Source organism: Streptopelia decaocto (genome assembly GCF_964273445.1).
Source record: "Streptopelia decaocto genome assembly, chromosome: Z".
Lineage (NCBI taxonomy): Eukaryota > Metazoa > Chordata > Aves > Columbiformes > Columbidae > Streptopelia > Streptopelia decaocto.
The window spans coordinates 57,739,501-57,767,407 of record NC_138657.1 but is presented as its reverse complement, the minus strand read 5'-3'; the positions used below and the strand labels follow the sequence as shown (position 1 = coordinate 57,767,407).

General features: G+C 38.4%; 1 protein-coding gene across 2 annotated transcripts in view; it reads left to right on the top strand.

Annotated features, from left to right (window-relative positions):
- The window catches only part of PARP8 (poly(ADP-ribose) polymerase family member 8), a 122,739-nt gene that overhangs the window by 52,192 nt on the left and 42,640 nt on the right, over positions 1–27,907 (top strand). For both annotated transcript variants that reach the window (XM_082074827.1, XM_082074826.1), the window contains exons 3-9: positions 7,176–7,213; positions 12,460–12,549; positions 13,877–13,947; positions 16,385–16,462; positions 20,879–20,973; positions 24,431–24,491; positions 26,366–26,456. In XM_082074827.1, the coding sequence (XP_081930953.1) occupies positions 7,176–7,213; positions 12,460–12,549; positions 13,877–13,947; positions 16,385–16,462; positions 20,879–20,973; positions 24,431–24,491; positions 26,366–26,456 (524 nt within the window). The remainder of the gene's footprint in view (positions 1–7,175; positions 7,214–12,459; positions 12,550–13,876; positions 13,948–16,384; positions 16,463–20,878; positions 20,974–24,430; positions 24,492–26,365; positions 26,457–27,907) is intronic.

Below are 27,907 nucleotides of genomic sequence, written 5' to 3'. Positions count from 1 at the left end.
TCTTTTTTTTTGGTTTTGGTTTGGTTTGGGTTTTTTTGTTTTTGTTTTTTTTTTCATAGTGATTATTGTTTTATTTAATTACATCAGTTTTTATTTCACTGTATTTTTAAACATCCCATGCAAACTTTTATTTTCAGAAGCAGTTCTTGTGATGTTCTATCTTCCATATTTCTAACTCCCGTGTTGTAAACTATTGTTCGTCTCTCCGTCTGTCTCTTTGGAGATGCACGTCACTTTGTGGCTAGTGTTTTATGCAACTGAGACTTTTTTCAGTTTTTCATTTATGCTTTTGTCACATTGCTGCGACTGCATTGTAAAGGTATCATGAATGAAATGCTGTACTTGCTGATATTTATTCGCTAATAGTATTTACTCGTTAGTGTTATTTGCAATACAATAAAATGTGTGTTATATTATTATAAATGTACATCTACAAATAAATTTTTAAGGTCTCCATATTATTTACTAAAGACAATATGAATGCTGGCTATCGTTGATTACAAAATTTACCTGACAAGAAAATTCAGAATGCTGCCATACTGTTATGTATGTTTATAAATAAGAAGTGCAGCACTTCCTCAGCTGCTGTGTGCTGGGTGGGATGGAATCTTTCAAACCACCAGAGTGGAAGGGAAATGTTCTTTTTCCAGTAGTGTAATTGCATTGTTTTTTAAGAGCTCCATTGAAAGACAGTCAAGTGTTTCATAGCACAGTAGTCATACATATCAGGTGATGAAATATTTTGATAAATCATTGTTCATAAATTGTCAGAAAAACCATCATTTTTCATTCACTCTTGGTTGTGGGAGTTGAACACCAAAGGAGAGTTTGAATAGAGTTTGTTTGTCCTAGATGTGACTAACACAGTAGTAATTTTTGCTTAATTTTCTATTGCTTTTATAGTTGTTTTGTTTGTTCTGTTTTCAACATAGAAAAAAATGGTTGTCTCCAGGCTATGACTTTGGAGGAATCATCTTTTGGTGGTGTCCATTAAGCAGAAGAGATCTTTTTGTCGTATATAGTTGCCGCTTCTGGCTGCTGCGTCTCCTTGCATGCATGTCATCTTTGTACAAATCAGAAGAAAGACTTGAAACTGAAGCCTTTTGCAGTGTTTAACTATTAGTTTTGAATTATAATTCTGTTCAGACAATTTCCTAATTCAAATAAGGCCAACTAAAAAAAAAATATATATATATTTTTTTTTTTTTTCCTTGTTAAGTATTTTAAATTTGGTGTGTAAATAGCCTGCCTAGTTTTTTAGTTGGCCAATACTGAAATGTCTTCATCTCCTAGCAGTTCTCAAGGCTATTGTTCAAAGGTCAGATATTTAAGGAGTGCGATTTGAAGTTTTGTTTGGATGGGATCCCACAGTACATGTTCTGAAAATCATTATTTCCACCCTGTATTTGTGATATGATTTATTGCCAAGCAATTGGGTTTCAATCTGGATCTCAGACCAGTTACTAGAAAATACACTGACCTATGTTCATGGTGGAATCCTTTTGAAACAAATTTTCTTTCATTTGACAAAAAAGGCTGGTCAGAAGTAAAATAGTATGAAGGGTCTGGCTTCAGGGTCAAATGGTGATCTTGTTGAAGAAGCAGCTAAAGACTATGAAAGTAATAGTAATCCTTTGAAGAAGTTGGAAGCTTTTCGAAAGATAAGGAAACACAGGAATGAAGATGGGAGTGGGAATGTTTTCTGTGTAATTAGTGGACATTCATGGAATGTTGTTCTACTGTGGCATCATACATGCAGATACTGCAGATGAGTAGTAATTTTGAGACCTGATAGCTTGAAGTTGTTTAAAGAATATTATTTCAGTTTCATATGTTCAATTGGACCCTGTTCCTTATTACTGCCTCACCTAGAAGAGGGTAAAAAGAAGCAGGTCTGTATCATGCTCTGCTTTCAGAAATATCATAGGTCATTAAAAAGGGCCTTTGGCTCAAAGTTTTCACCAGTACAATTTTATTTTTCTTATCAAGGTTTCACTTATCTTTCTTCAGCTCACTGACTTGTTCAGAAGCTGACCCTCACGTATAATCAATGCCACAGTAGCATTTAATCTTGCATATTTGTCTGTAGCTTACAGTCTTAGTATTTTTCTTCAGGTATGAAGTTCTGTGCATCATATTAATATATTACATTACTTCAGCGATGAGCTAGATCTGAGATTTTCAAGATAGTAAACAAAAAAATAGTATTTTCTGGATTCTGTAGCTCCAGATGCGTTAAGATTAAGAAAGTCATGTTTACCCTTTTTTTCTATCTTGTTATAGATATAGACTACCGTAAGATTCCATATGACAAAAAATCTTGTTTCTGTTTTTCAGCAAGTTTGCAAGCTACAGCATTAGCACATGGAGCTCTGGCTCTAGTAGAGACAGCTAAAACTGAAATAGAAACTAGATCTCAGTTTCCACACTTAATAAGGCAGTAAGTCAGCTGTTGCCATGGGACAGAGCTGGTTCAGTTGTCAAAACGGTTTCATAGGCATAAATCTTAGACTTGTGCCAGATGCTTCATGCTGTTCCTGCTGTGCAAAACAGCTGGAAATTCAGCTTAAAGGATTTATTTCCTAGAGGGAAACTACAGGTGGCATAGAGTTGAGGTAACGTGAATTTGATGGGAAGATAACGTCATACACTCCAGCTCCAGCATCAATGTTGTGGCTTCAGAAAGTGTGTCTGATCCTGGGGTTTTTACCATGATAGGTGAAAAAGGCAGTTCAAGGCATGGGAAGCAAGTCTTATAAATTGATGTAAAGAGATGAAGCTGGTTCTTTTCATTTTTATGAATGTGCTTTGTCACAGTAACTTTTGCTTTGCTGCCTTTTTCAGTTTTCATGGTTGTTTCTTTGTTTTTTTCTTTGCCCCAGAGCTTGAATTTTGAGGTAATATTTTGCCTTGTAGTACAATCAAGTTGGATTCTGAACTCCTGTTAACTAGCTTTGAGAAACTGTCGTAATATCAAAGGCAGGTAAATCTGATTGTTCTGTAACAAAATGGGACAGATTCATCTGAAAAATAAAAATTATGTGTTGGATCCCTATCTAGTTCATGAATTAGTTCTCTAATGCAGATGGACCTTTGCAGAATAGTCTTTCTGAAGAAGGAACAGATATGCTTAAAGCACCCTGGAAAATGCTTGCAAGGATTCTCTTGTGAGTGGAATTATTACTAAGCTAAGACTGTGGATCTGTGTTATTATTTCAAGCAATAGGAAGTTTATGTTAAAAACACAACAGCTCTCGCTGTTTTCTCATATGGCACTTTGTGGGCTTTTAAATAACAAAAATTTTACTAGACCATTTCGAAGATGAATCTTGTTCTGAGTTGAAGGGTCTAGAAACAGAGGTAGTGTAGGATGCCTTCTGCAGAGGGTCTAAGCTGAATAAAACAGAAATATCACCATCCTGAAGCTTTGTTTACACCCAAGAGTTTTAACCGTGTTTGTGTAGGTAAAGCAGTATAGTTGAATGAGCAAGGATGATGGTTGGCTGCTTAGAATGTGTTTATGGGAATGGAAATAAATTATAGTGCTATAAGCTGTGTTTATAGCGATGTAACTGCAGTAGGGTTGTACAGAGGAACTGCATTGCCAGAAGGAAAAATCACTTCCCTCACTGGAATAATCATGTTGTACTTCTGTGTGGGGGCCAGGCCTAAATTAATTCCAGTTGCATTTCTGAGTACTTAAATGAGAAAGCTGCTTCAGTAAAGGCTTTCTTTGGCTCCGAAAGGATTTAACACTGAGAGGTGTTAAACATCTGCATCTTCACTGAAGTCTGTGGTGTTTCAGGTGCTGTAACCGTCACAGTCCTGTGTTTGTGCTTGGGCTCTAAATCTCATTGAAGTCAGCGGGAAAACGCTTGGGGGGCTGCAGGACAGGAGCCTCTTAAGAGACCTTTGTTAGCCTGGTATATCTTGTTTTCTGACAAATCAGATGCACAGTCAGTAGGAAGCAGTTTATCCTGAGTGCAGAAAAATGTGTCAAAGTGTGATCCTATGTGACAGTCACAGGGGTGAGCTGGGACACAAAACCAGGTTTTGCTCTGTTCAGTAGTTTTATTTCCACTTTTTGTTTCCATAGCTCGTACATAACTAACATAAGATTACAAGCCCAAGCAAAGCACCACTACCTCTCTCTGGGGGCTCAAACAAGCCATTATTCTCAGCGAGTATGAGTTTAAATACGTGTGAGAAGAATGGGCTGTTCGCACAAGAGCTTTCTCTGGTGTAATACTTTACTGATACGCTGATCTGGGGACACTGAAGAGAGGGCAGCACAGAGGTCCAAACACATGCTGAAGATGTGAATTTAGATGGAAAGAAGACAATTCCTGTATTTTGGGAGGAGGGGTGTTGGGGAGTAGTGGAACTAAAGAGTGTCAGAGTAAACACATCCAGCATGATAAACTAATAGCTCTGCTTAGTTGAGGATAAAACTAAGTTTGTCCAGTTCCTAAACTAAGTCAGTAGTGTTTCTAATAAAAACTACTGGTTTATTTTAATTGGAAGTAAATATTGCATTTTCAGGCTTTTTGTTCTTTAATATTTGGTTCAAATCTCCTTTTAACGCTTTCTTCTGAAATGGCAACTCATGCTCATCAGATTCTATTACTGTTGCCAACATACTAATGTTTAATTTTGGTTTGGCAGATAGATTTTCTATTAATGCTTTTCAGATGGAGGTGACATCAGATTTTCTGTAAGGGGACTTTTTATTCCTGGGATCACAGAATAATTTTACTTTATATGATTTTTACTTTCCTTCCTCCTCTCTCATAGTATTCATCCTAGTGGTAAGACCACTGCTGGAATTTGTGGGCTCTGGGTCAGATCCTGAATTTGCTTACAGTCATTACAGAATCTGGTCTGAGACTGTTTCTAACTTGCATCATCCTGAACCTTTTCATTTTAGTTCCATCTCACAGACCTACAGTATATTTTTTTCTTCTTAGTTTCCATTTAACGTTGCCACAGCTGCTGCTTCTGCCACAGATGATGAAGAAGGAAGGGAAAAACTCTTTTATAGGGTTTCTGCACGTATATATAGGGTCTTATCCAGTTGAGTTTTGAATGTCCGCATTGGTGGAAAATGTGTAACTTCTGCAGCCCCTGTTCTTGTTCTCAATATGAAGAGCATTTTTCTTATGCATGCATGCAATTTCCCTGCTCTGCTGCAGTTTTTAAATTGGATTGAGATGTGCTTTAAACTGGAATATGGAGGGAGTTCTAGAAAGGTTTTTCTTTCCCTGGAATAAAGGTCCACACTTGAAGACAATCCTATATAACAATAGTCAATCAAACCCATACACAGCAATTCTGCAGGCAGCGAAGGAGTGTGCAATTAACCAGACTAAAAGAGTAATACTGAAGTACCTCTTTTGGTAGTAGAAGGAAGAAGTCGTGGTTACAAACGCAACGTCTAGGAGATGGGTTTTGGTAAGAACAGGCCCTTAGTTAATTTCTTGGGATTTTTTTGGTGGTTTGTTGGCGTTTTTCTTGTACCACAAGGCAGAATTCCCCACACATGACTGCACTGGAATATAACATTTGCTTATTTTATAGTATTTCCCTATTTAAAATAATTATATTTTATGCCATGACAGATTACTTAGATTTAAATAGCCCAGTCTTTAGGGAAAATGCTCCAAGATGAGGGGATACAAATGCTGCCTATTGCAAATGTCTGAAAAATAATTAAAAGACAAAAATCACAAAATGTTGAATTTACAGAATGATGGGATTGAATTCTGGCTTGACTGAGTCTGTCAAGGGTTGTGTGGCTAAGTCTGTTGTCAGCTATAGTAGACACTCTCCTTCAACTTATGTGAACATTTGCAGCTGTTGAAGAAACAGGCATCTTTGCCTCTTAGTCAAACAATACATAGAATGAACTACACTGGAATAGATGATGTGCAAAAACAGGTGGCAGAGCTGTGCAGTAATTGACTTACAGAATAAAGTGTTAGGGACCTACTTTTTTTTATTGATTGCCTCCTATAGTCTTTGGATTGTGAAAGTGGACCTCATTTAGTGGAAGATCTTGAGAGAGAAAAAGAAAAAAGTCATGCTTTTTTTTTTTTTTATTGTCCACATGGAAGATGTATTAATATAATTTAGAAAGATCTACTAGATCAGTTATCAGTGATGTTCTGTACATACCAAAGTTTATTAAGACAACTGCACCATTGTGCCTTTGTCCACTTAACCCACCACAGAGACGAACACACACCATGTATTATTTAAATATGTAGGTTGACACATAAAATTTATAGGATTTAAAAGCGGAAAGAACATGAATTATACAACAGAAGGCTTTCAGTGTGCTGCAGAGTTGAATGTTTTTAATGCAAAATGAAGACACACATTAACCTTTAAGAAAAATCAAAAGGACTTGGTTGGTATTTAGGTAACTGAACAGACCATCATGCCTATTTGTCCTGCTCTCAGCAGTGAATTCAGTGAAGACCTCACTGGGTGGAAGGGAAAGCAATGTGGGCTGAGCTGGAGGACCAGGAGGTTGTGTTTGTGTGACTGTTTCCTGATTAAACAGATTCAGGTAATCGATGTGGTAAAGCTGCCCAGTCGTGTGACTGTGGCTCTTTCAAGTTTGATTTGAACTCAACTCAACAAATAGGTACAGATATCGAATAAAATTTCCACAACTGTTATAACATGAGGTTTTGATGAGAGGAAGGAGGCCAAGCCATCCAGAGCCTTTGCTGAGACAAATGGGAACATACAGAAGTGCCCCAGCCAGCAAGAAAAGTGTCCTACTGAGTCCTGAGTCAATCCCAGAAACCAGATGCAGGGAAAACTGATCTTTTCCAGTTGTGGTGTTCAAAGAGCAACTTCTTTTTCTGAGCATAAGTACAGATATTGTGAAATGTGATTATAATGCAGCCTTGGTTTTCTTTTTAAGAAGGTTGAAATCGGGATGTGCAAATTTAGCAAAGTAAGCTTTCAAAATGGGCATGACGCCTTTTTTTTTTTTTTTTTTTTTAGCTGAGCACTTCAAAAGCCATCAAAATAGCTGTTACCTTCTGTCCTGGAAACTGTCAGGAACCTATAAATAAACATAAAAAACAGGAGCAGAAAAAAATGTCATGGCAACAGTTAATGTTGTTATTAATTCTGTTGTTTCTTCTTTTTTCTTTTTACAGTGTTTCCTATTCAGTGCATGTCTCTGAGGATTACCCAGGTAAAATGCAACATTCTTGTCCATGACATATATATGCATGTTACCACAATTTGCTCTATTCAGGTGAGAGTATCTGAAAGGGCATTGATGTCTTCCAGGTGCATCCTTGTGCTAGTCATTTTCCATTAGTTAGATTGCTTTCATAGTAATTTCTCCTTTTCAGGCATCATTTATCAGCTGGGTCAGGGTGAGAAAACCTGTTTCACAGTTTTACAGAGAGCAGAGCTTGTGGTGCTTTCCGTGTTTGGAGCCAGCAGTGATATGAGTGAGAAAGTGCCCAGCTCCGCTTTGGCACAGTAGATAAAGCTTGATGTTTCAAGAGGCTGAGCAGTCTGGAACAGGGCCAGCGAAGCACTTCTGTGTTAGACCTTAATGAGACTACACACGTTACTCAAGTTAGGCCTGTGGACTGTGTGTTGATGCTTCTCAGGGTCAGCTGGAGCCAAGGGTTTGTGTTTGGGTACATCCTTGGTAACGTAAGCTTGCAAAGCTGTTCCCAGCTGCTCAGTCCTGCCTCTCTTTCATACTCTGAGCTGGGTTGGCAAAAGTATTTGTGTAACTGTGTGGCCAGTCTAGACAAGGGGAATTATCCATATGAAAGACAACCAGGAAAGAGCAAAAGGTAGTTTTCAGCTAGCTTATTTTCCTGGTTTCCTTCACAAACACGCTACACAGATACTTGAGGTCGCACAGAGGTTTGCAGAAGCAGGATGGAAAGCAGGGGTGAGGACAGGCAGGTGCTGTGCCAAAAAAAAAGTACCTGGTAGTACTGTTGGATTGCAACACATTGTGTATTTTGCACCCGGGATTAATTAATAGTGTAAGTACCGTGAATGATATCCCTCTGGCCTTTTTTGGTCTTTATCTGTAACATCTCTGTAATATTTCTAAAAGACATACTTCTTGTTTCCTTTAGAATCTCTAAAAGAAGTGAGGCTTTGATCTTCTTCACTGATGAGCAGTAGACTATGTCTGTTCCAAATATCAAAGTGTTTGAAGCAGGTATAGAGAGAAATCAGCATCAGTAGCAATGCTAAATACAACAGATTATATGAAAGAATGCTAACAACCTTTGTGAGAGATATTTCTTTTACCAGTAGAAACTGGAGTGAAAACAGCTACTAATAATCTGTTCAACATGTAGTAAGGGGAGAAACTGAGATTCATGAAATACACAGTCGTACCAGTGATAAATTGATCTACCAATTACAGCCTTGACCTAATAATGAATGGAGGGACAAATACTTGAAAAAAGTCTGCATCAGATGTTATTGGCAGTTTGTTGTATTAAACATCACAAAACTTGATCTGTCAGCCCCTAGCTAAATGGCAAGCTGGAGCACTGAACCGGCGGTTACTCCCACAGCGCATGAGAGCTCATCTTCTGGCAAACTTCTGTTTGACAGACCTCAAACTTCCCTTGCAAGTGCTATTTTCAGCATGCCCTGCTGGCCTGCAAGCTTGATTGACTTTGGTGGCTCTGAAATCTAATGCATATTCTTTGCCATCATCCCCTATATTTTAAAGCTATATAGAATTTGAACATTTTATGCCGTAGCTGACTTGGTGAGTGAGGTCTGAACCAGTTGCACATGTTTATTGATTAAAATCTAGTCCTTCAAGGCTTTGGAAGAGCTGGTTTCATTCATGTCTGAAGCTTTTGCAGGATTTATGTTTGCTTCGTGATGGAGAGGTGTTCAGTGTGTTGGGAATGATAACGACTCTGCCATTTTACAGCTTTGATCCAAAAAATACTCGTTTTAACTTGATGAGCCAGATTATTTGCCTCTTTGTCCTAAACCTTTAACTTAACATTACCACTGACTGCAGCTCTCTGGCATGTATGTCAAGGAATGTTTCAGGGACTTGTTGTGGTGCGATGGTGTCATGTTGGGAAAGCTCTGTGCCAGTGTCCTCCTCAACTGGAAGATGATTTTCGAGTATTGCTGCTGGTTGATAGAGTTCAGACCAGCACATGCTCATCAAATTGAATTTATCACAGGATAAATCTTTACAGATCAATGTTTAAGTCCATTAGTTTGAAGCTATACCAAAGTTGTATCCTATGGAGTTTGAATGTCTAAAACGCAGTGGATCAAAATTGAAATCCAGGAAAAGGCTGTCAGAGTTGAGTAACAGATAAATTGCTAATGCATGCAATAAATATATGAAAAAATAAGAGATTAAGAGATGCAAATGTTGTTCATTCACCCAAAAGTGATACCATCACAATTTTAGGTGCTATAAGAAGAGCTTTGGGTAATACGTATACTCTAGATGCCTATGTTGCTGTTATGTGTGCAGCGTCACCACTTTGGCACTGATAACAGTGTGTAGCTATTGCTGAATTGCTCCATAAAGCATAAAAAGATTACAAACAACTGAGCATTAAATCATACCTATGGGAACCGTAATATAACATGACAGCTTTCAATAATGGAAGGTGTTTGGATATTTCGTAATTATGAGACAAGGCTAAAAATATGCTCACAAAGGCACACTGAAGAACTTAATAGGAATAGTGTTGAGACAGTAATGTCTCAAAGTTATATATACATCGCTGAAATTGTGAAAACATCACTGAAAATTTTAGAGGCAGGTGATAACAGTTCCAGCAAAATATCTCTCTTAACCATTTTCTCATAACATTGACACGACTGGGGAAAATAATGTTCCTAAGGAGCGGTTACAGAATGTAACATCAATGGGTAAAGTCCCATTAATATGAGTGGATCATGACTCCTGTGAGAACCATTACAGCCGCAAGCATTTTGCTAATGAATGTATGTTTGGAGTGATAGATGCTGCCTGCCATAAACTTGTAGAATGGCTGTAGTATTTTATCCCATTGTTTTATGTGTTAACAGAAACATCCCTTTCTTAGACCTTGTTAGATCGCAGCAGAGACAGAGAGAATCAGTTTGACAGCCAGTGATTTTCTACATCCCTCCACTAGATCCAGTCACTAGGTCCTCTGCTTAAGAGGAGAGGCATTTCTGGGTGTAGTGTGTTAGAAACTGGATGTTGAAGAAAGCGAACCAAAACCAGTATTTTAATTTCAAGTTTCATTAGTCTGATGGAAGGAAAGAAAAATACCTAATGGCTGCCAAATAGAAAAGGAAAACAAAAACTTGGCAGTGAAAATAATATTATCCCGTTGCCAAGAAAGAATGGCAATTGGTATAAAAATATAATTAAAATCTATGAAACCTGTAATTGAGCAGTCCTTTTTTCCAATATATGTGTGTCTTGGTAATTGTCTATTCAGTACAGTATATATTGTTTTTCCTACAGCAATAAGCTCCAGCACATAGATTTCCTTTCTCTCATCCATATATACAGTGTTTGGTATGTTTAGAACCAAATGGTGGCCTCTGTTATTCCAGTACATTAGACTCTATGGCAGTAAGTTACACTCCCAAACCTGGGAGAGGAATGGGTCTGTGTTGTATATGCCCAGAGCCATCCAGCATGGTGAGGCTGACACTGAAATGATGACAGCGAGGTGCAGCATGCAAACAGGGGAAGGCAGGGGGGGTTCGTGGAGGACATGAGATGCAGCTCTCCTGGGGCATCATTCACAGCCTGCCCTGCTGACAGACGAAAGTGGGAGAAGGAGTGAGTGCTGGCAGATGGCTGAAGGGACCCCATTTTATTCGCTGTGGCTCTAAAGCACATCCCTGTGCCAAGCGCGTGGCCGAGCGGACACAGACCGGGCTGATGGAGCAGGTTGCTGTGCCCACCGGGTGCAGTGCTCGGGGAGAAGAGGTGTCAGCCCCCTGCAGCAGCTGCCTGCATGCAACACCTGCGTGCTGAGCGCAGGCCACTCAGGTTACCTCGTGGGACAGCGGAGGAGTGGAAGTAGGCGAGGGTGCTGGGTGGTGTCACTCAGCAGGTGTGTGTGAATGTGGCAGAAGGGCTGTTCGCAGGCAGCAGGCTGGGAAAGCCCCAGGCGACTTGTCAATGTGTGGCACTGCAGCTGCTGGTCTGCAAAGGCAGCACCTGGGCGAGAAAGGAGCACCAGCACCGGGGCTCCGTCTTGATACAGGCTGCTAAGAGCCTCCTCCATAATACAAAAGATAATATTGCTGAATTTACTGCCCGATTAATGTTAACATTTTTAACATTTCACTGGAAGCACTGTGGTCAAAGGCTTTTAGATTGCAGCAATATGCTTGAAATTTTGTGTGAGTTCACACATAATGCTGATGTGTGACCGGAGTGTTCTGAATTATGATAGATCAAGTCCTTGCTTCTGTTCTCTTATTTATCTCTTTATCTGTCATTATCTTAATTGACAGCCTTTCTGCTCTGGAGTATGTTTTAATTCAGCCCAGATCAGTAGAAAACAAAATATTATTACTTTCAGCAGTTCAGCAATTCATGCAAAATTAGCTTCTGCAGATACTTCATGAAAACTTGTTTGTTGCTACTGAACATTTGGTTGCAAAGCAAAAAAGGAAAAAAAAAACCAACCCAACCAAAAAAAAAAAAAAAACAAAAACAAAAAACAACAACACACTGCTCAGCCTAATCCCTACATTTTGTAAGGAAGTTTGGGATAGACTTTCCATATTCATATCCATACTTAACATTTTTGTTGAGTGGGAGAAATTATTTTTTTCCTGAATCAGGCACAAGAAAGGTTATCCACTGATCAGAAACACTGATTCAAACAACTTTTATGTGACAAGAAAAACAAGGCACAGGTATTTTTGCATAATGGGCTGTTAACGCCCCTCTCTGAGTGCAGCCTTCACTCTGCACCAGTGTCAGGCAAAGCAAAAAGCATAGAACAAGTCTTCATTTTGAAAAAGTTTTGCTCAAACCCCTGTAAGCCTTGTGGGAAGGTTCAGAGCAACGTTTAGTGTGATTCACAAAAGCCACGACATTTTACTCCAGGGCTTTGCTTGCATAAAGTTTGGGTCCAAATCTTCCATCCTATTGGTATTTTTTGTTTCGTTAGCAACCTCAAGAGAAAAAAAAAAAAACCTCCATAGGACAGGGGTGTCAAACTAATTTTCATGAGGGGCCACATCAGCCTCATGGTTGCCTTCAAAGGGCCGAATGTAGTTTTAGGACTTTATAAATGCAGTAGCAGTTAGGCCATAGGGAGATGATAGTGCTTGGCTTATCTGACCATCTGGGGAGTGGCTACATATGGCACAAGGGTGGGATGGGTAGCATGGAAAGGTGCTGGTAGAGCATGGCTGGACTTCACCATGCCAGGTGTTTTTCTTTTGCAGACAACACTTATGTTTCCAGTTCTGATAATGATGAAGATGTGTTAGTTACAACAGAGCCAATTCCAGTAATTTTCCACCAAATCTCTACAGGTAACCTTATGTCCTGATTATTTTATCAAGTTCGTATTTTGTGAGGAAAGACAAGATGTTGCCTGCACTTAAAGGGAGATATGTAAATGTGTGCAGTTATACGGTGTGCTATTTTCTCACAGTCTTGCTGTAGTAAATTGTCCTACATTTCAGAATAAAAGAAATTAAAATATTTCTTTTGGGGATCAACATGATTGTCTAGGCAGAATGTATTTTATTCTTTTAATGTCTTGCAGTCTCTGCTAACACAGTTCTCCTTGAATACAGATAGAGGTCCTTAATACTTCCCAATTAAAAGTTTTCATGCTCACTAGCTTAAAACTTCACTAAATCTTCACCACTGGGGATGAAACAGCCTATAACTACCATTGCCTCTGGTGAATTATTTCAGGAAATTTCAAACAAAATGGTTCAGCTGCTTCACTAAATTAGGCTACAGAAAAAAAAGTTATTTTTTCTCCCAGTGATTTTGGGAACCTCTCGTTTGGAATTATTTCCATACTTTTGAAAAGTATCCGATACATGAAAAGGTATCCTTTTCAGACACATAGGCTCGTTTATACAATATATAATCATGATTTGTGCCTACTCCATGGAGACTTTTTAGATTTTAGCAGCCATGTTCCCTGATGATTTGAGGCTGCAGGAGAAACAGCATACAGCAGTCTTAATTCTGGCAGTTCTTCAGATAGGAACACTTGACTTCGCAGTCTTTTTCTTATTATGACAATGCTTTAGGGCTTTTTTTGCGTAACACAAAATTACTGTGAATTCCACTGGAAAACCAATATGTTCTTCAGTCCCTAATCTCATTTATACTGATGTAAATCAAGAATAATTTTACTGAAGTCAGTGCAATGGCACCCAAACAAAAACTGGCCATTATAGTCAGAAGTTTAAGATAAATTTTACTTGTGAATATTTCTGTAAGTTAAAAAGAAATAAAGCCTGTTATTTAAAATAGAATAAAAACTTAAGTTTTGTCTAGTAGATTAACTGATTTAATTTTGCTGAGGGGTTTTGATTTTTCATTCTTTCACAAAGTATGCAAAATTAACGATGACACTAAATTATAAATCACAGATTGGGAAAAACAAATCTAGATGAAGCAGCTGAGTTTCATTTTACAGTTAAAAATATAAGTCTCCTGAGATGTAGAGTCTTCTTAATTTTAGACTATTGTATTGTAAACTCTTTGATGCTTTTTGTATCTGGAACTTTTTGTTCGTTGTTTGCTCTTCTACTGCAACTAAGTATTTCAAGTCTGCATATGCAAAATTATTTCACGTTTTTCACAGTTGTTCTCTAACTTCCTTTTTCTTTTAAGAATTAAGAAAAACTAGTGATGTCAACTATTGCTTATCCATAAAATCAAAATTACAGAGGGAGAATGGAGAGGTATGTATTTCTTGTACACATATTTTAACAGAAGTTATTTTAAGAAACAACATAAACTAGTAAAATGTGAATCTTTACCGTTGGTTTCCTATGAAATGTGTGCTTATGCAAACTGTATACATGTACATGTTTTAGAAGATGAATGTAGTTCTCCAGGTTTCATACATGGATTAGCTGGTGAGTCACTTAGTTGGGATAAGGATGCTCCCATCCTAGGAAACATGGTTTTGATGTTTACTTCATATTTTGTTCAACAGTGGTATAGACCCTGTCAGCCCTAAAAATAAAGCTCTCCTGGAGAAGCAGATCATGATGACGTTACCTTTTAACCTACTCTTGCACACAGGACCACATCCCATGTATTAGCTCTCTGCTTCTTGAAGTCCTACAGCAGACCCACTGAAGGCTCTAGACCTTTGCATGACTCTGTTCACCAGAAGTTGTGTGTGGAGTAGAAAGGCCTTCCAGTCAGGGCTGTATTTGTGCTGTACCTCTGGCATGGGTCCCTGACCAGTGTGGCTGAGACATGAACCCAAGAAAGAACTGGCACTAACATGAATTCTACAGAGCTTGACAGTGTTATGGGCTCAAAGAAAGTATCACATAAGCTCCTACCCCAAGCAAGGAATTGAGCGCCATATATAGAATTAAGGTGCTTGACTGAAAGATTTCCTTTGGTAAGGGTGGTTGCTGAGTTTCTTGACAACTGCTTTTTGGGCTCCAATCTGTGTCTGATCCTGGCAAGGGGAGATAGACATGCCCAGTTATGCTAATGGGTATGGTTGATTTTTTTTTTTAGTAGATGAAACCTGATTTGATATAAAAAGATGCACTGGAAATACTTTGCTTCTATTGCCTTAGCGTTGTATTCAGCACTCAGTAAACATTAGAAATTCAAGTGCAGTAAGAATTTACCCATTTGATTAAAAGCCTGAGATATAGTTAGCTTTTATGGGATGGAGTTTGAGCTTTTATTTTGTTTTTAGTTGAAAGAGGTACTTAAATATTAAAATATTGGAAAAAAAACACCTTTAAAAAATCTCTCTAGCACTGGCCATTTCTGTTAACTAGACAGTTTAATGTTTTGGTTAGAATAGGATGGGATTGTCACTATTCTGATATGATAGTTTTATTTCTCTTAGTGTTTTTTTTTTTTTTTCCAGTTGAGTTCTGTTTTAACACAGACTTCCCCTTGGGCTGATGTCATTATAAAACAAAAAAGACTGAAGTAACTTTTTCAGTAAAGTAGAGGCAGAAATTGTTTTTATGCCTTCTTAGGAAATTGCTTTGAAATGAGCTGAATTACAATATTTGTTGTATGTGTACATACGGTGAATAGAGTAGGATTTTAGAAGCAGAGATGGGGAAGAAGGGTTAGTCTGTCTGACCATAGACATTGGTGCTAAGGGTATATTTGACATTTATGACATTTAGAGGTAACTTCTATTTTTTCATTTTATACGTTTGATTCCTATTCCGTTATGGCAGTTCTGTGCAGGACATAAATACAAAATGAGCAATAAATACATAATGTCCAGGTTGAAGTGAAGAATTAAGATGTTATCAGGTGTTCTTTATGGGATCCTTGCCGACATAAGGCCTAGAAATAACACAGGGATTGTGGGAAACAAGAATTAATATCTTCAAGCAATTACATAATTGTAAGTAAAGGTTCCATTGGTGGGAAGCAGAACATAACACTTCAGCTCATGACGAGTTGCAGTCTGTACCGGGGTCAGTTCTATTTACTTGAGTGCGATTATTCACAGAGCAGCCTATTTAAAGCAGGTTTTACTTGGGTAAGCATATTACTTTCTAATTCTTAATTTTCAAATTCTCAGAACAGAGCTGGTCAGAAAATTAAGTTTGAACTTTTCTAGGAACAGGCTGGTACTTCTGATAAAAATAATAATTAAGCAGCCATGCGTCAGTTTTTCGTAGAAAGAAACTTAAGAGATCCCATGCCCGAACTTGAATTATTTCCTTAAACTATTAGAATTGATTTACCACAATAAAGTAAATTAAATTTTTACGAGGTCACTGAAACACCACAGTAGTTAAGTCCAGAACATGTTTTGGTGGATAAATTGTGCTTCATTTAACAGAAGCAGAGTGAAGTATCCCTGCATAGTCTGCTAAATTCTCCAGTTCCTTAAATTACCACACTCTATCTGAAGCCAGACAAGGTATTATTTCTACAATGTATATTCATGGTGTTTCTATGTACTAAGTTAGTGGGTGCATGGTTTGTCTGATGCTTTACTATTCTTAAAACAAGCCCTTAGTACTCTTCCAGAAAAATGGTACGAAAAGATCTCTTAGTAAAGCATGCTATAGGCTTATTAGTAAAAACATAATTCCTATAGTTATGACTAGAACTGTAAATGCAAGATAAGCATATCGCTTGTATCATTGTTAACTTTCCTTTTCCATTAAGGAGTCACGGTATAACAGCACAGTTGAAGACGACTCTGAAGGAGATAATGATTCTGAGGAGTTTTATTATGGAGGACAGGTAATGCACAAGTTTCTATAAATTATTATTGGAAAGCTTCTGTGATCCCTTCTATTATAAATTTATTGTCATAATTACTTTCTTAGGTTTATTCAACATAGAATAGAATGCCATGTGTATACATGCATCACAGTTTATAGCAGAAGTATTGAGTAAGTTATACTGTGTAATTATACACAATTTAAAATAATATGAGTTTTTTACATTTGCAAGGATGTAAGAATATGAAAAGTAAGTGCTCTTCAGGATGTTTGAAAATAAAGACCAGTTGATTACTTCCAGGAAATAGATATTCACTCTTTAAAGGATATCCCGTTATTGATACAAATGGGAACTCAGGTTGGATCCAAATCTGTTTCCTTCTGGAAGATTTCCATTTTATATAGTCAAAAGCACTACAATTTAATGGTAAAAATGGTTATTACAGAACAATTTTGATGTAGGCAATAGTCCATTCTTTTTCAGAGTTCTGCAGTTTAGTTCACCTTGAAAAATGCTGCATATTTTTAGATGAATGTACTTCTCTGTATCTTCTTGATCCCTCATCAGAATTAGTCATTAATACATTCTCTATGTATTGGGAAATAAAATCTCTTGATCTCTTTTCCTTTTGCAATGTCAATAGAGTGCTTCATGCTGTAAGACTCTCTCATTTGGGTTTTTCTTATCCTTTTAGTCTAACTATTGCCCCAAAGGAATCAATCCTCACTCAACTGTTTATTTTGGGGAAAATTTTAATGATTTACAGTCGCTGTTTATGAAAGTTGTCAGTCGGTCAGCCTGGAGGCTGAAACCATCGTGCCCTGGGTGCGCAGAGCTGAGGCTGCTGGCAGTGCCAGCTCGCTGGGTCGGTGCAGAGAACGAGCAATGCTGAGGAGTGGGACATCACCAAGCTTCACCTCTTGCGGAGCCAACAGCCTGGTGGGGTTTGAGCACAAAATACGTGTTGAGGTGCTTTACTCTGACATTTTCAATGTCAGAAAAAACTGACTATGGGGTATTCACTCATGTTCACTTAGAAATGACTGCAGGAATTGCTTCCCTTCTCCTGCTGATGCCTGCAGCCCCATGGAGCGCTAGGGCGGACCATGTACACATACTTCAGAGCAAAGAGCAGTGTCTGATTTTTGTCTGCCTGAGAGGAAAAGTCTTCCAATTTAGCCCTGTAGTGATGAGCTGTGTGTACCAGCTTCATTTTTCAAATCTGCAGAAAGGGCAGTAACCTCAAGGTGAAGGAAAAGGCAGCAAACGGCTGGCAGTGCTTACTTCTTGAACCAGCTCTAATACGTTTGGTAAAGGATGCCTGCCAGTGCTCGAATGAATAAATATTAACACCACGCATAAGATATGAACACAGAGAGCAGTAAATCATTTTGTAAGGTGTGAAAGAGCTGTGTAATAGGCAATACTGGATAGAATTTAGTTGCTTTATATTTGAAGTGGAAAGTACATTATATTGCATTGTAATTTTTTAAAGGAAGTACATTTAATTGAAGGAATTATAGCCCCCAAAAAATCAGCAATAAAAATAAAATATTAATGTGTTGAGTATAGAATACTCAAAAAGCAAAAGAAGGAGAACAAACAAATAAAGGAAAAGACATCCCAAAGGTATATTTAACGAGAGAAAAAAGGAAATTTTAAATTTAAAATTTCATGGTCAAAAAGGCAAAATCCTAAAGAAGACCTGTAGAATTAAAGAAATTATTGAGGACTCAGAAAATAAATAGGAAATCAGGTTTCCTCAAGAGATAAAAGGAATAGTTATTTTTCAAATAAAGTGATTGTAAGAGTTATTAAGTAAGCACCAGGTCTATTGGGAAGACAAAATAGTTGTCTATACATGAGGAACAAGCAAGGCAACTTGCTTTATTTGAGACAAGCATGTGCTGTACCCACACAGAAAGGGGCCAAAAATACTGACTTCAGCAACAAGGGGTAATAGATGCCGGTGTAATTGTGTGCAATCCAGTTGGGAAAGATGGAGGTAAGGGATAATTCTTAACATTTCTAAGTGGTTACAGCTGTCAAGACAAGAGAGCAACTGATGATGAAACAAGGACCATGGATGATAGGAAATAGCATGCGATGGGCTGTGAAAACGAGACCTTTTGGTCATAAATTAAATGTTTGTATCTACTTCCTAAGCACCTGCTTGTAATCCTCCCTAAGGACTTAGTGGATAAATACATTAAAGTAGCTAAGTGATTCAGTACCCTAAGTCCTATTGCTTTTCAATGGGATTTACGTTTGTAAATCACTTAATCTCCTTTAAAAATGCAACCTTTTGTCATTATGTGGGACAAAATAATCTGAATCGGGTCTCAGATTAAAAACTGAGAGTTTCTAAACACAGATCCTTCGACACAGCAAAGTTATCAGATTTTTAGCTTTTATATTCACTTTCTCTGAGACTCTTTGTTAATTCTTTCATTGAATCTCTATCTTCTACATTTTCAAATGAGAACAAGAGACTGAAACAGTAACATGACTGCCTTTGGCATTCTGCCTCTCTCTTGTGCTTCAGATACAGGACATACTTGCAAATGCAGACATACAAAACTCTGACAGTCTCTTCTGTGTTCATCAGCATGTCTGTGGCACTAATTCAGGGATGGAAAATGCCACACTCTGATCTTACAATTTGACAGGAAACTGCTTTGTTTCATTTTTGAGTTCATAACCTCTTACCATCCAAAAGTAGACTGGATAAAGCATTATTTTGAGCAGTATAGTGTTCTGCACAGTGTTTATTTTTTGGATTTTACTATTATTGATACGTAAAACTGATTAAAAAAATGTGGTTTAGGACCGGCAAAGGTGGTGAGTGCTCCACAGCTATGATTTGTGAAATGATTGCTGGGCTCTCTTTGGAAGCAGGCCAGCAATTATTTTATGTGTCTTTAAAGAATTCATCTTTGAGGAATGAGCATGTAAAAAGGTTTGGTTTGCTCCTACCTCAAGTGAAAAAAAAATTACAATAATGGTTTTCTTCCCATGCTCTTCTACTTAGAAAATTGTTCTGACATGCCTGTCTAAACAAGGGAGGGATACTTGCCATATACCCTTCTGGTCATCAGTATGGTACCATCAGAGATGGTATCTCTGATAAACACAGGTCCATTCTATACTGATGAATTCTGTGTCTTGTCTTTGATGAATTCCAACTCTAAGCAAATTATTCTTTGCTGATTTTCCCATGTAAAAAGTGATCAGCTGATTATTATTTTAATTCTATTGAAGTTTATTTCATTAGGTTGCAAAGTGCCTCTCTAGATATCTGAGCTGAAAGTGTCACAGCATTGGTCTGCAAATTTGGATGTACAAATGGAAGAAACAGTGCTGCAGTTAGATATCATCCTGCAAAAGCAAGAATTCTCTGCAGGAATTCCTGTATAAGGTTGTGTATACACATGTCTAAAAGGATAAAGTACACTCTTGTGTTTTGCTCTCTGAATTTGTCAAAGCTGCAAGCCAAATCCTACACTCATTTCTGAATCTGTCCAACTCGAGGGAATTAATTGACTTTTGTGGACTAATTGTTGTAAACAGGTAGAATTAGGCTCACACAATTGAGGGCATATTGCTTAACAAGAAAGTAGTAGTAGACTTTGAATAAATTGTTACAAGCCTAAAGATGTATTTTGGTCCTTGTAGAAGATAGGAGGATATTAAATATTTTGACTTTTCTACAGTCCAACCAAACCTTTATAGGGTAAGCACTGTATAGTTGTTGCTATTTTTCATGTAGACTTTGAAAAAAATAGACATGATGTCTAAATACATGTTTCTTTACACCTTCTTTGGTAAAATACTTAAAATTGAAAGTTTTCTTCATTTTTTTTGTTTGATATCATTGCACCGGTGGATAGAATACTCAAATCCAGCAGATGGATAGACTGAAAATGTGATTTAGTTTAGCTCGGACACTTCTTACGTAGACTAGTTTCATGCTTCTCTTGTTCAGCCCAACCCACTCTATGTGTCTAATATGTCATATATGAGAGTGTGAAAACAACCAAGAGGGAGAAAACCTTTATTCTGTAGTGACTGGACTGGGATGATATGGCTGGGGAGATCTAATTCTTCTACTTAACAGTTTTAAAATGCACAAGTGTCCCAGAATAAACCCGAGAACAAGACAGGACAGAGGGATGAGTCCTTTGCAGCTTCTCTTCCCACAAACAGGAGTGGGATCCTCAAAAAAATTTCATGCAGAGTTGCCTGCTTTGCAGATCACATTATGTAGAAGAGCTAGATCAACTCAGTGCTTCAGCTTATCAGTACAGTGTCCTTTCTGAAGATAGCATTAATGAATCTTTGTGCAGCGTATTTTGCAGGGGGAACTTTCAAGAACCTAAATCAGATGCCAGTAATGAAATAAATAAAAACCTTATTATTTTTTTTTCCCAATAGGTTAGCTATGATGGAGAACTTCACAAGCACCCACAGCTGGAAGCTGATCTGACAGCAGTGAGAGAGATCTACGGACCTAGTGCAGTATCTCTCAGGTATGTCATTGACCTGTATGTATTGTGGAACCTTTACAGTTATGGAGATTTAGTTCCATGTGGGCCTTCCCTCGCTGCCAAAGCTCAAATCTCCTCTGATGATTTCTGCATGTTGTGTGGCAAATGGAAGGAGCACAGCTGGCTAGCAACAATGCTGGGTTTGGTTTTTCTGTTTTTTTTGGCTGAGTACAGATACAACTGGCCGTGCTGGGAATAAGCCCTGGAAGCCTGTTCTAAAACATCATCTTTTGCAGTTTTTTCAGTATTTGATCGGGCTATTGTATTTTCTTGAAAATTACTATTCAGCATTACTCTAAACCCTTGTTAAACTCCTTTCCTGTCATATTCTGTCTTTTGCCTTGGAGGTGAACAAGAGGAATGATAAAAGATTTAGTAAATGTTTTCCCTAGGGAAAGATTGAAGGAATTGGTTTTGTCTAGTCTGGAAGAAACATAAGGAGAGGACATAATAACAGTTCTCCTTCTTCAAAAAAGCTGTTCGTAGTTAGAAAGAGTGATCAAATGTTCTCTGTTGTCATCATGAGTGAGACAATAAGAAACAAGCTGTGTTAGCAACAAATAAGAATTTGATTAAAAGTGTCCTGCTCAGAAAAGCTGTGGAACCTCAGTCAGAGGTGGATTGCAAAGAGTAATTACCCAAAAATTCTTTTGGGCATATATGAGTGTGCTTGATTCTGATGCAGAGCAGAATTGTAGGATATTTTTAGTATGCTTTTTAATGTTATTCAGGTCGTTTATAACTTCATTTTCCATCTATGCAGTCTCAATAATTTCATAAAAATAACAGGTAGGCAAGATGTAACAGACCCGTCAGGTGTATTACAAAGAAAATATCAAAGTTGTCATACAAACCAGGTAATAAAATAGAATAACCGTAGGCACACATATCTTGCAAGTAACAATTCCCATTAACCTCCAGACAATGAGCTCTGTTATTTTAGTCTGAGAGAGCATGTCTACAACTCTGGTGTACTGTACCTTTTCAAATTAAGTGGAAATTTCATTACATTTTGAGGACCCGGTGAACTGAAATCCAAATAGTTGTATATGGGTTTAGGAAATGAGTGAGATAAATGTTTTGTTGCCAAACTAATAACTATTAAATTGGGAATACCTGGATAATAGGCTCCCTCAAGCTCCTAAAATTGAAACATTATATGTAACCTTTCAAAAACATTAATGCATCTAATCTATTGAGTCAATTGTTTCTTTGGAAGCATTGTGATCTCCTTGAGTACACTGCAGTAGCAACTGGCATCTCTGACTGCTTTTGGCACGTGGAAAACTTTAATGCTTCTTGCACTCTGTTGCAGTTGAAAATACTCATAAATTCTTGAAAGCTACAAACACAGCATTAAGCAGTCAGTTTCATCCTTCTCTTGCAGCTCCACTTCTCTGTGGAGAGAGAAGTGTGTCTGACAGCGACACCCACCAAGATGCATGTTTCCTAGACAGTTGACCCTCTTTTAGTAGTCTCCTGCTGTGACGGAGTCAAGTGGACATATAAAAAGGGAAATTCCTATACCTGCATGCTTCTCACCACTGCCCTTTGAAATCTGGCCACCTAAAACATGAGGAAGACCTCTAGACCAATTGGTCTGAACTCTTCTGTATTTATTTACATTGCTTATACATGGATGGACAGAGGACATCTAGGAGCTTCCAAGTCAAGACGTGTTCATGGAGCCATTGTAGACAGCAGATCATAAGCTGCAGGTGCTGGAAGTTTCTTCCTCCCTTTCAGCTTAGGGAAGTATAACTAGAGTTGTGTCTCTAAAATCCATTTTCTATGTTGGTAATAGAGTAAGGCAAAAAGGACTTCAGCAAATATGGAAATTCCACAGTTATAACTTGTTTTTATCTTATCCTTTCTTCCACTAGTATTTCTGTGGTTTTTTAGGTCAACTAGGTTTCAGTTTATTTATAAACTTGTTGTTCACAGCCTTTTGTATTTCAGTCATGTGGCAACACCAGCCTGTGTTCATAAATATTATTTAAGAGTTCATAACATTCTGTTCTTTGGATCTTCTGGGAAAATAACAAAAAAAAAATCTGAGGCCACTGATGTGTAGGACAGTGGCTAAACCACTCAATAGGTGGAGAATTTCACTGTTTCAATGCCAAGCCACCAGTGAGCTATGGGAGGTCAGCGAGTGCCTGTACAGGTCTGGGTCAGCAGTCTCTGGACCAGACATCAGGGTGGCTGGGAAGCCTCTAGGTAACACAGCCCTGGCCACCATTTACCTGCCCTGTGTGTGCCTTGTGTGGACATGCCTCATCTAGAGAGAGATTTTGGGTCTGCCCTTACCAGAGGGAACCATTGGGATGCCAAGGTTTGGTGGAAGGGGTTCCCACCACAAAACTTCACAAGAGCTCAAGGCATTTCCAGTGTGTCCTAGGTCCCACCATGGGCTGAGAGGCCACTGTGGTGGGAGATAGTTATATTCACAAAAATGTTTTTGTATTTCAAAATTACCTTATCAATTTATTTATACATGACTGCTACTGTGCAGTGTCTTATTGTACTTTAATAGAAAAGTATGGAAGTCACTGTGAGAACAAGCACATAAATGCAGTGTAAAGAAATAAACCTAGTCACTAGAAGCTAATTTGTGAAAAACTGAGAGTGATTGCACTTTTACAGTATTGTCCGCATAGTAATTCAAATGAAAAGGAAAACAATTTTTATTTAGATGTATGAATGAGTATTTTCTAGCCCTGTTTTTCAGAAGTCTCCAAGTACATTGGGGTAGGGCAGTCAGAATGAGTCAGAAAATAAGAGGCAGAAAAGTAACACTTTACATGTAAGATTTCAGATGACAATGAAACACCTAAGAGCATGAGTCAAATCTGAACCTTGGGGATTCCAGCAATACCACGCATAACAGAAAAAATAAGGTAACTATTGCCTTGAGCACATTACAGGGCAGTCTTTATGTTTTGACAAACAAATGCTTGAATGTGTGAAGCAATTCCACAGGTATAATATGCCACCCTCTAGGCTATGTTGTATTTGTCTTCAGTGATTTATCTCAGGCATCTCCTTAGGTTACTGACTGTTAACCTGAAATGCTTTTGAAAATTAACTAGGGTTTTCTTTTGTCATAAATAGGAGCAGTATTTGACCATTATTGTTTTCTTGACTTCTTTGTGCAATATGTGAGACAAAAATACGTACCAGCAATGGAGGAAGAATTTGGAGGATTTAGTAGAAAAAATTATTTAGTCTGTTAAAGCAAGATCCACTGGAAGGAAGTTTCAGTGCAACAGACGGTCACCCACTGGGAATATTGATTCAATCTATGCAAATGTGTATTTTTTAACCATTCTGATTTTACAGACAAGATTATCCTTTCTAAAATCTTCCCTGTTGTAAGCACTCCTGGGCTGGGGATTATCTTAAAGAGCTCTAATGTAATGTAATTCTTTCCTTTCAGGGAATATGGAGCCATTGATGATGTAGATATTGATCTGCATATTGATGTTAGCTTTCTTGATGTAAGTAATCTAATCACAGAATTACATAATGAACATTAATACCCACTTAGTTCTGCTACACATCAGACTCTCTAGATAACCACTGAGACTTTCCTTTTTGCAGAGACCTGATCTACTAGTGAACTATAACAAGGGCAAGTGTAGAGTCTTATATCTGGGTGGGAACAACCCCAGGTTCCAGTATAAGTTGGGGAACAACCTGTTGGAGAGCAGTGTAGGGGAAAGGGACGTGGGGGTCCTGGTAGACAGCAGGATGACCATGAGCCAGCACTGTGCCCTTGTGGCGAGGAAAGCCGATGGCATCCTGGGGTGTATTAGAAGGGGGGTGGTCAGTAGGTTGAGAAAGGTTCTCCTCCCCCTCTACTCTGCCCTGGTGAGACCATACCTGGAATATTGTGTCCAGTTCTGGGCTCCTCAGTTCAAGAAGGACAGAGAACTACTGGAGAGAGTCCAGCGCAGGGCAACGAAGATGATGAGTGGAGTGGAGCATCTCCCTTATGAGGAAAGGCTGAGGGAGCTGGGTCTCTTTAGCTTGGAGAAGAGGAGACTGAGGGGTGACCTCATGGATGTTTATAAATATGTAAAGGGTGACTGTCACAAGGATGGAGCCAGGCTCTTCTCAGTGACAACCAATGATAGGACAAGAGGCAATGTGTGCAAACTGGAACACAGAAGTTTCCACTTAAATATGAGAAGAAACTTCTTCACAGAGAGGGTAACAGAACACTGGAACAGGCTGCCCAGGGAGGTTGTGGAGTCTCCTACTCTGGAGACATTCAAAACCCGCCTGGACACCTCCCTGTGTAGTTTCATCTAGGTGTTCCTGCTCCGGCAGGGGAATTGGACTAAATGATCTTTTGAGGTTCCTTCCAACCCCTTACATTCTGTGATTCTGTGATTCCATGATCTTCACGAGTGACTGTCACATTATTGACTGCTAATCAGTGGATTTTCCTTTTATGATCACATTGTTAAAATGTTTTGTAGGCTTTTATTTACTGCAGGTGTATTTCCTTGCAAACATGCTTTGTGAGTGGTAAAGGTTTTAACTGATACAAATGAAAAACATTTGTTGTTTTGCTATCCTACACATTAATTAAGTGAAAGGACTTCACAGAGTTTTGGAGGGAAGAAGACCTTAGCTGAAGCTCTCCTGTATGCTTCTCAACATCCGCAACTGTTTAGGGAGGGGCTTGAGCGGGAAAGGAGGCACAGGACAGTGGTGCTGTCAACTGGCAGCATGTCTTCTTTAACAGTTATGGCTTCTCTAACAGTTATGCTGTCATTGATTCTACACTTCCTGACCTCATCTGTGCAGTAATTACCTGTCTTCTAGATAGAGAATAAAAATCAGTGCTCTTAGGGGTGTCATTAGCTTCACACAGATACGTCATATTCTTAGGTCAGCACAGCACATAAGATAGTTGTTCATGGGCTTTTCTAAAATTCAGGAAAATCCGATCGTACCCTGAATTATTTTAATCAGTCTTAAGAAGCAAACGTTTCATTTGCCCTATGTTATGGGATGAGTTTCCTTTTAATTTTTATTTGCTCCCTTGCTTCTCAGCTTCGAAGCAGTATCTCTTGATAGATGGGAATGTGTCAGTGTGCACTGTAGATGTACTGTTGCATTTAAACCTGTGCTCAATTTAAATAAGCAAACTCAACAACTGGAAGCAGTCTAGTACTGCTCTTAGGGGCATCATCAGGCAGGCGGTAGTATGTCCTAAGTCTCAAGTTTAGCATTGGAGTAGATACTCCACAACTGAGTAAACAGATGGATGGTGTTTATAACAACCCTAAGGTAGACTGACAAAATGCAACAATTCCTCATGATGGCTTATGGTGTCTGTTTTCTTTTTATCTTGAACCAGGAGGAGATTGCTGTGGCTTGGGATGTAATTCGCACAGAGCCTATAATAGTGCGGTTGCACTGTTCACTTACACAGTATTTAAATGGTCCAGGTTAGTCACCTGTTTATTCTTCGTGTGCCTTGTGTGGTGTCTCACTCTGAGCCATGTGCTAGGTGACAGATAGTCACTCACTGCCAAATCTTTGACCCTGCATGTGCTTAAATCTACTGCTGACAGCAGTCCCACTGGTTTGAAATTATGCTTACATATATTTGCCTGGCAAGGCCCTCAATAATGACATGGGCATCTAATTTAAACTTTCATAGGTTGATTTTTACAAGTTGTTTTCTGGATATCCTTTGAAATGCAACTGCTTCCCATAGGAACCAGGGTTAAGGAATAAATATCTACAGTTTCTAATCTGTGATTTCCTGATTTTGGAAATCAGGATCATCTGCACAGGTGAGATATCACTGATTTGGTATACATACACAGACCTGTGCAGCACATTAATCTGCCCCTTTTCATGCGCCTTTGAAGAATCAGGCCATGATATTATCCTTTTAGCTTCTGATTTCTATGTGACTGTGTGAACTCTGAGAAACTTTAGATTTGAATGAGTTGTTAAGTAAAGGGTCCTCATGAGAATAAAAATGGTCAGACTCATGAAGAATCAACTGATTTTCAAGATTTGGAAACATTCATATACAAGAGTCAACTTCAGATATAATTTTACAGTGAGAAGTCAGAATTAAGTTGCAGTTTGGATCATAACTTGCCTGGCCTTGGAGGCTTCCAGTACAAGCTGTCAGTTCAGACTTGTATCAGTGGGAGAATTCTGCCTCTGGAAAATGAATAGATATTTCCAGTCATAATATGTTTTGCAAAATCTGTCACAATGAGCTATTTTTATAGGATATGTTGCCTGCTGATGCCATCTATAAGCTATAGTCTGTTCATTCAGATAAGCATTTCTTTACATCAGGGGTTTTTTTTTGCTTGTCTTTGGTCTTTTTGTCTGTATTTTATTCCTCCAGTCTTTTTATAAGTATGCAAATCTTAAAATATGTATTTGTCATAGCGGGTAACAGTGTTAGTATTCAGAATATTTCTATCAAAATGTAATTTAAAAAATAAAAAATGCAGCACGTAAGGGAAGGTGAAGCGTGAAGAGCAGCATGCAGTAAGAAATGATCTAGTGAAGTGAGAAGTAACAACAAGATATCTTCTGCACCATTGACAAGGTTAAAACGGGAAGCTGAGCTTCCAGTCCTGGAGCTGACTGGCTGTGGGAGTGTCTGAGTACCAGAAAGGCAAGATCAGGGCCAGGGGCAAGTGCTTTGCTGATACTGGTTTTATGAGCTCAGCTGCTGTTGCAGCCAGGTCTCTACTTACCAGAAAAGGACAATGAGATCCACCATCTTTAGTATTAAGAAGACCCTTTCTCTGTGCATTCCGCTTCTCCCTGGAATATTGTTTAGAGGCCACTGGGCCATAACTTTACGCTGCATCTTTTTCTCCTATAGTACTTTCTGTACAGAAATACATTTTACTCCAAAGTA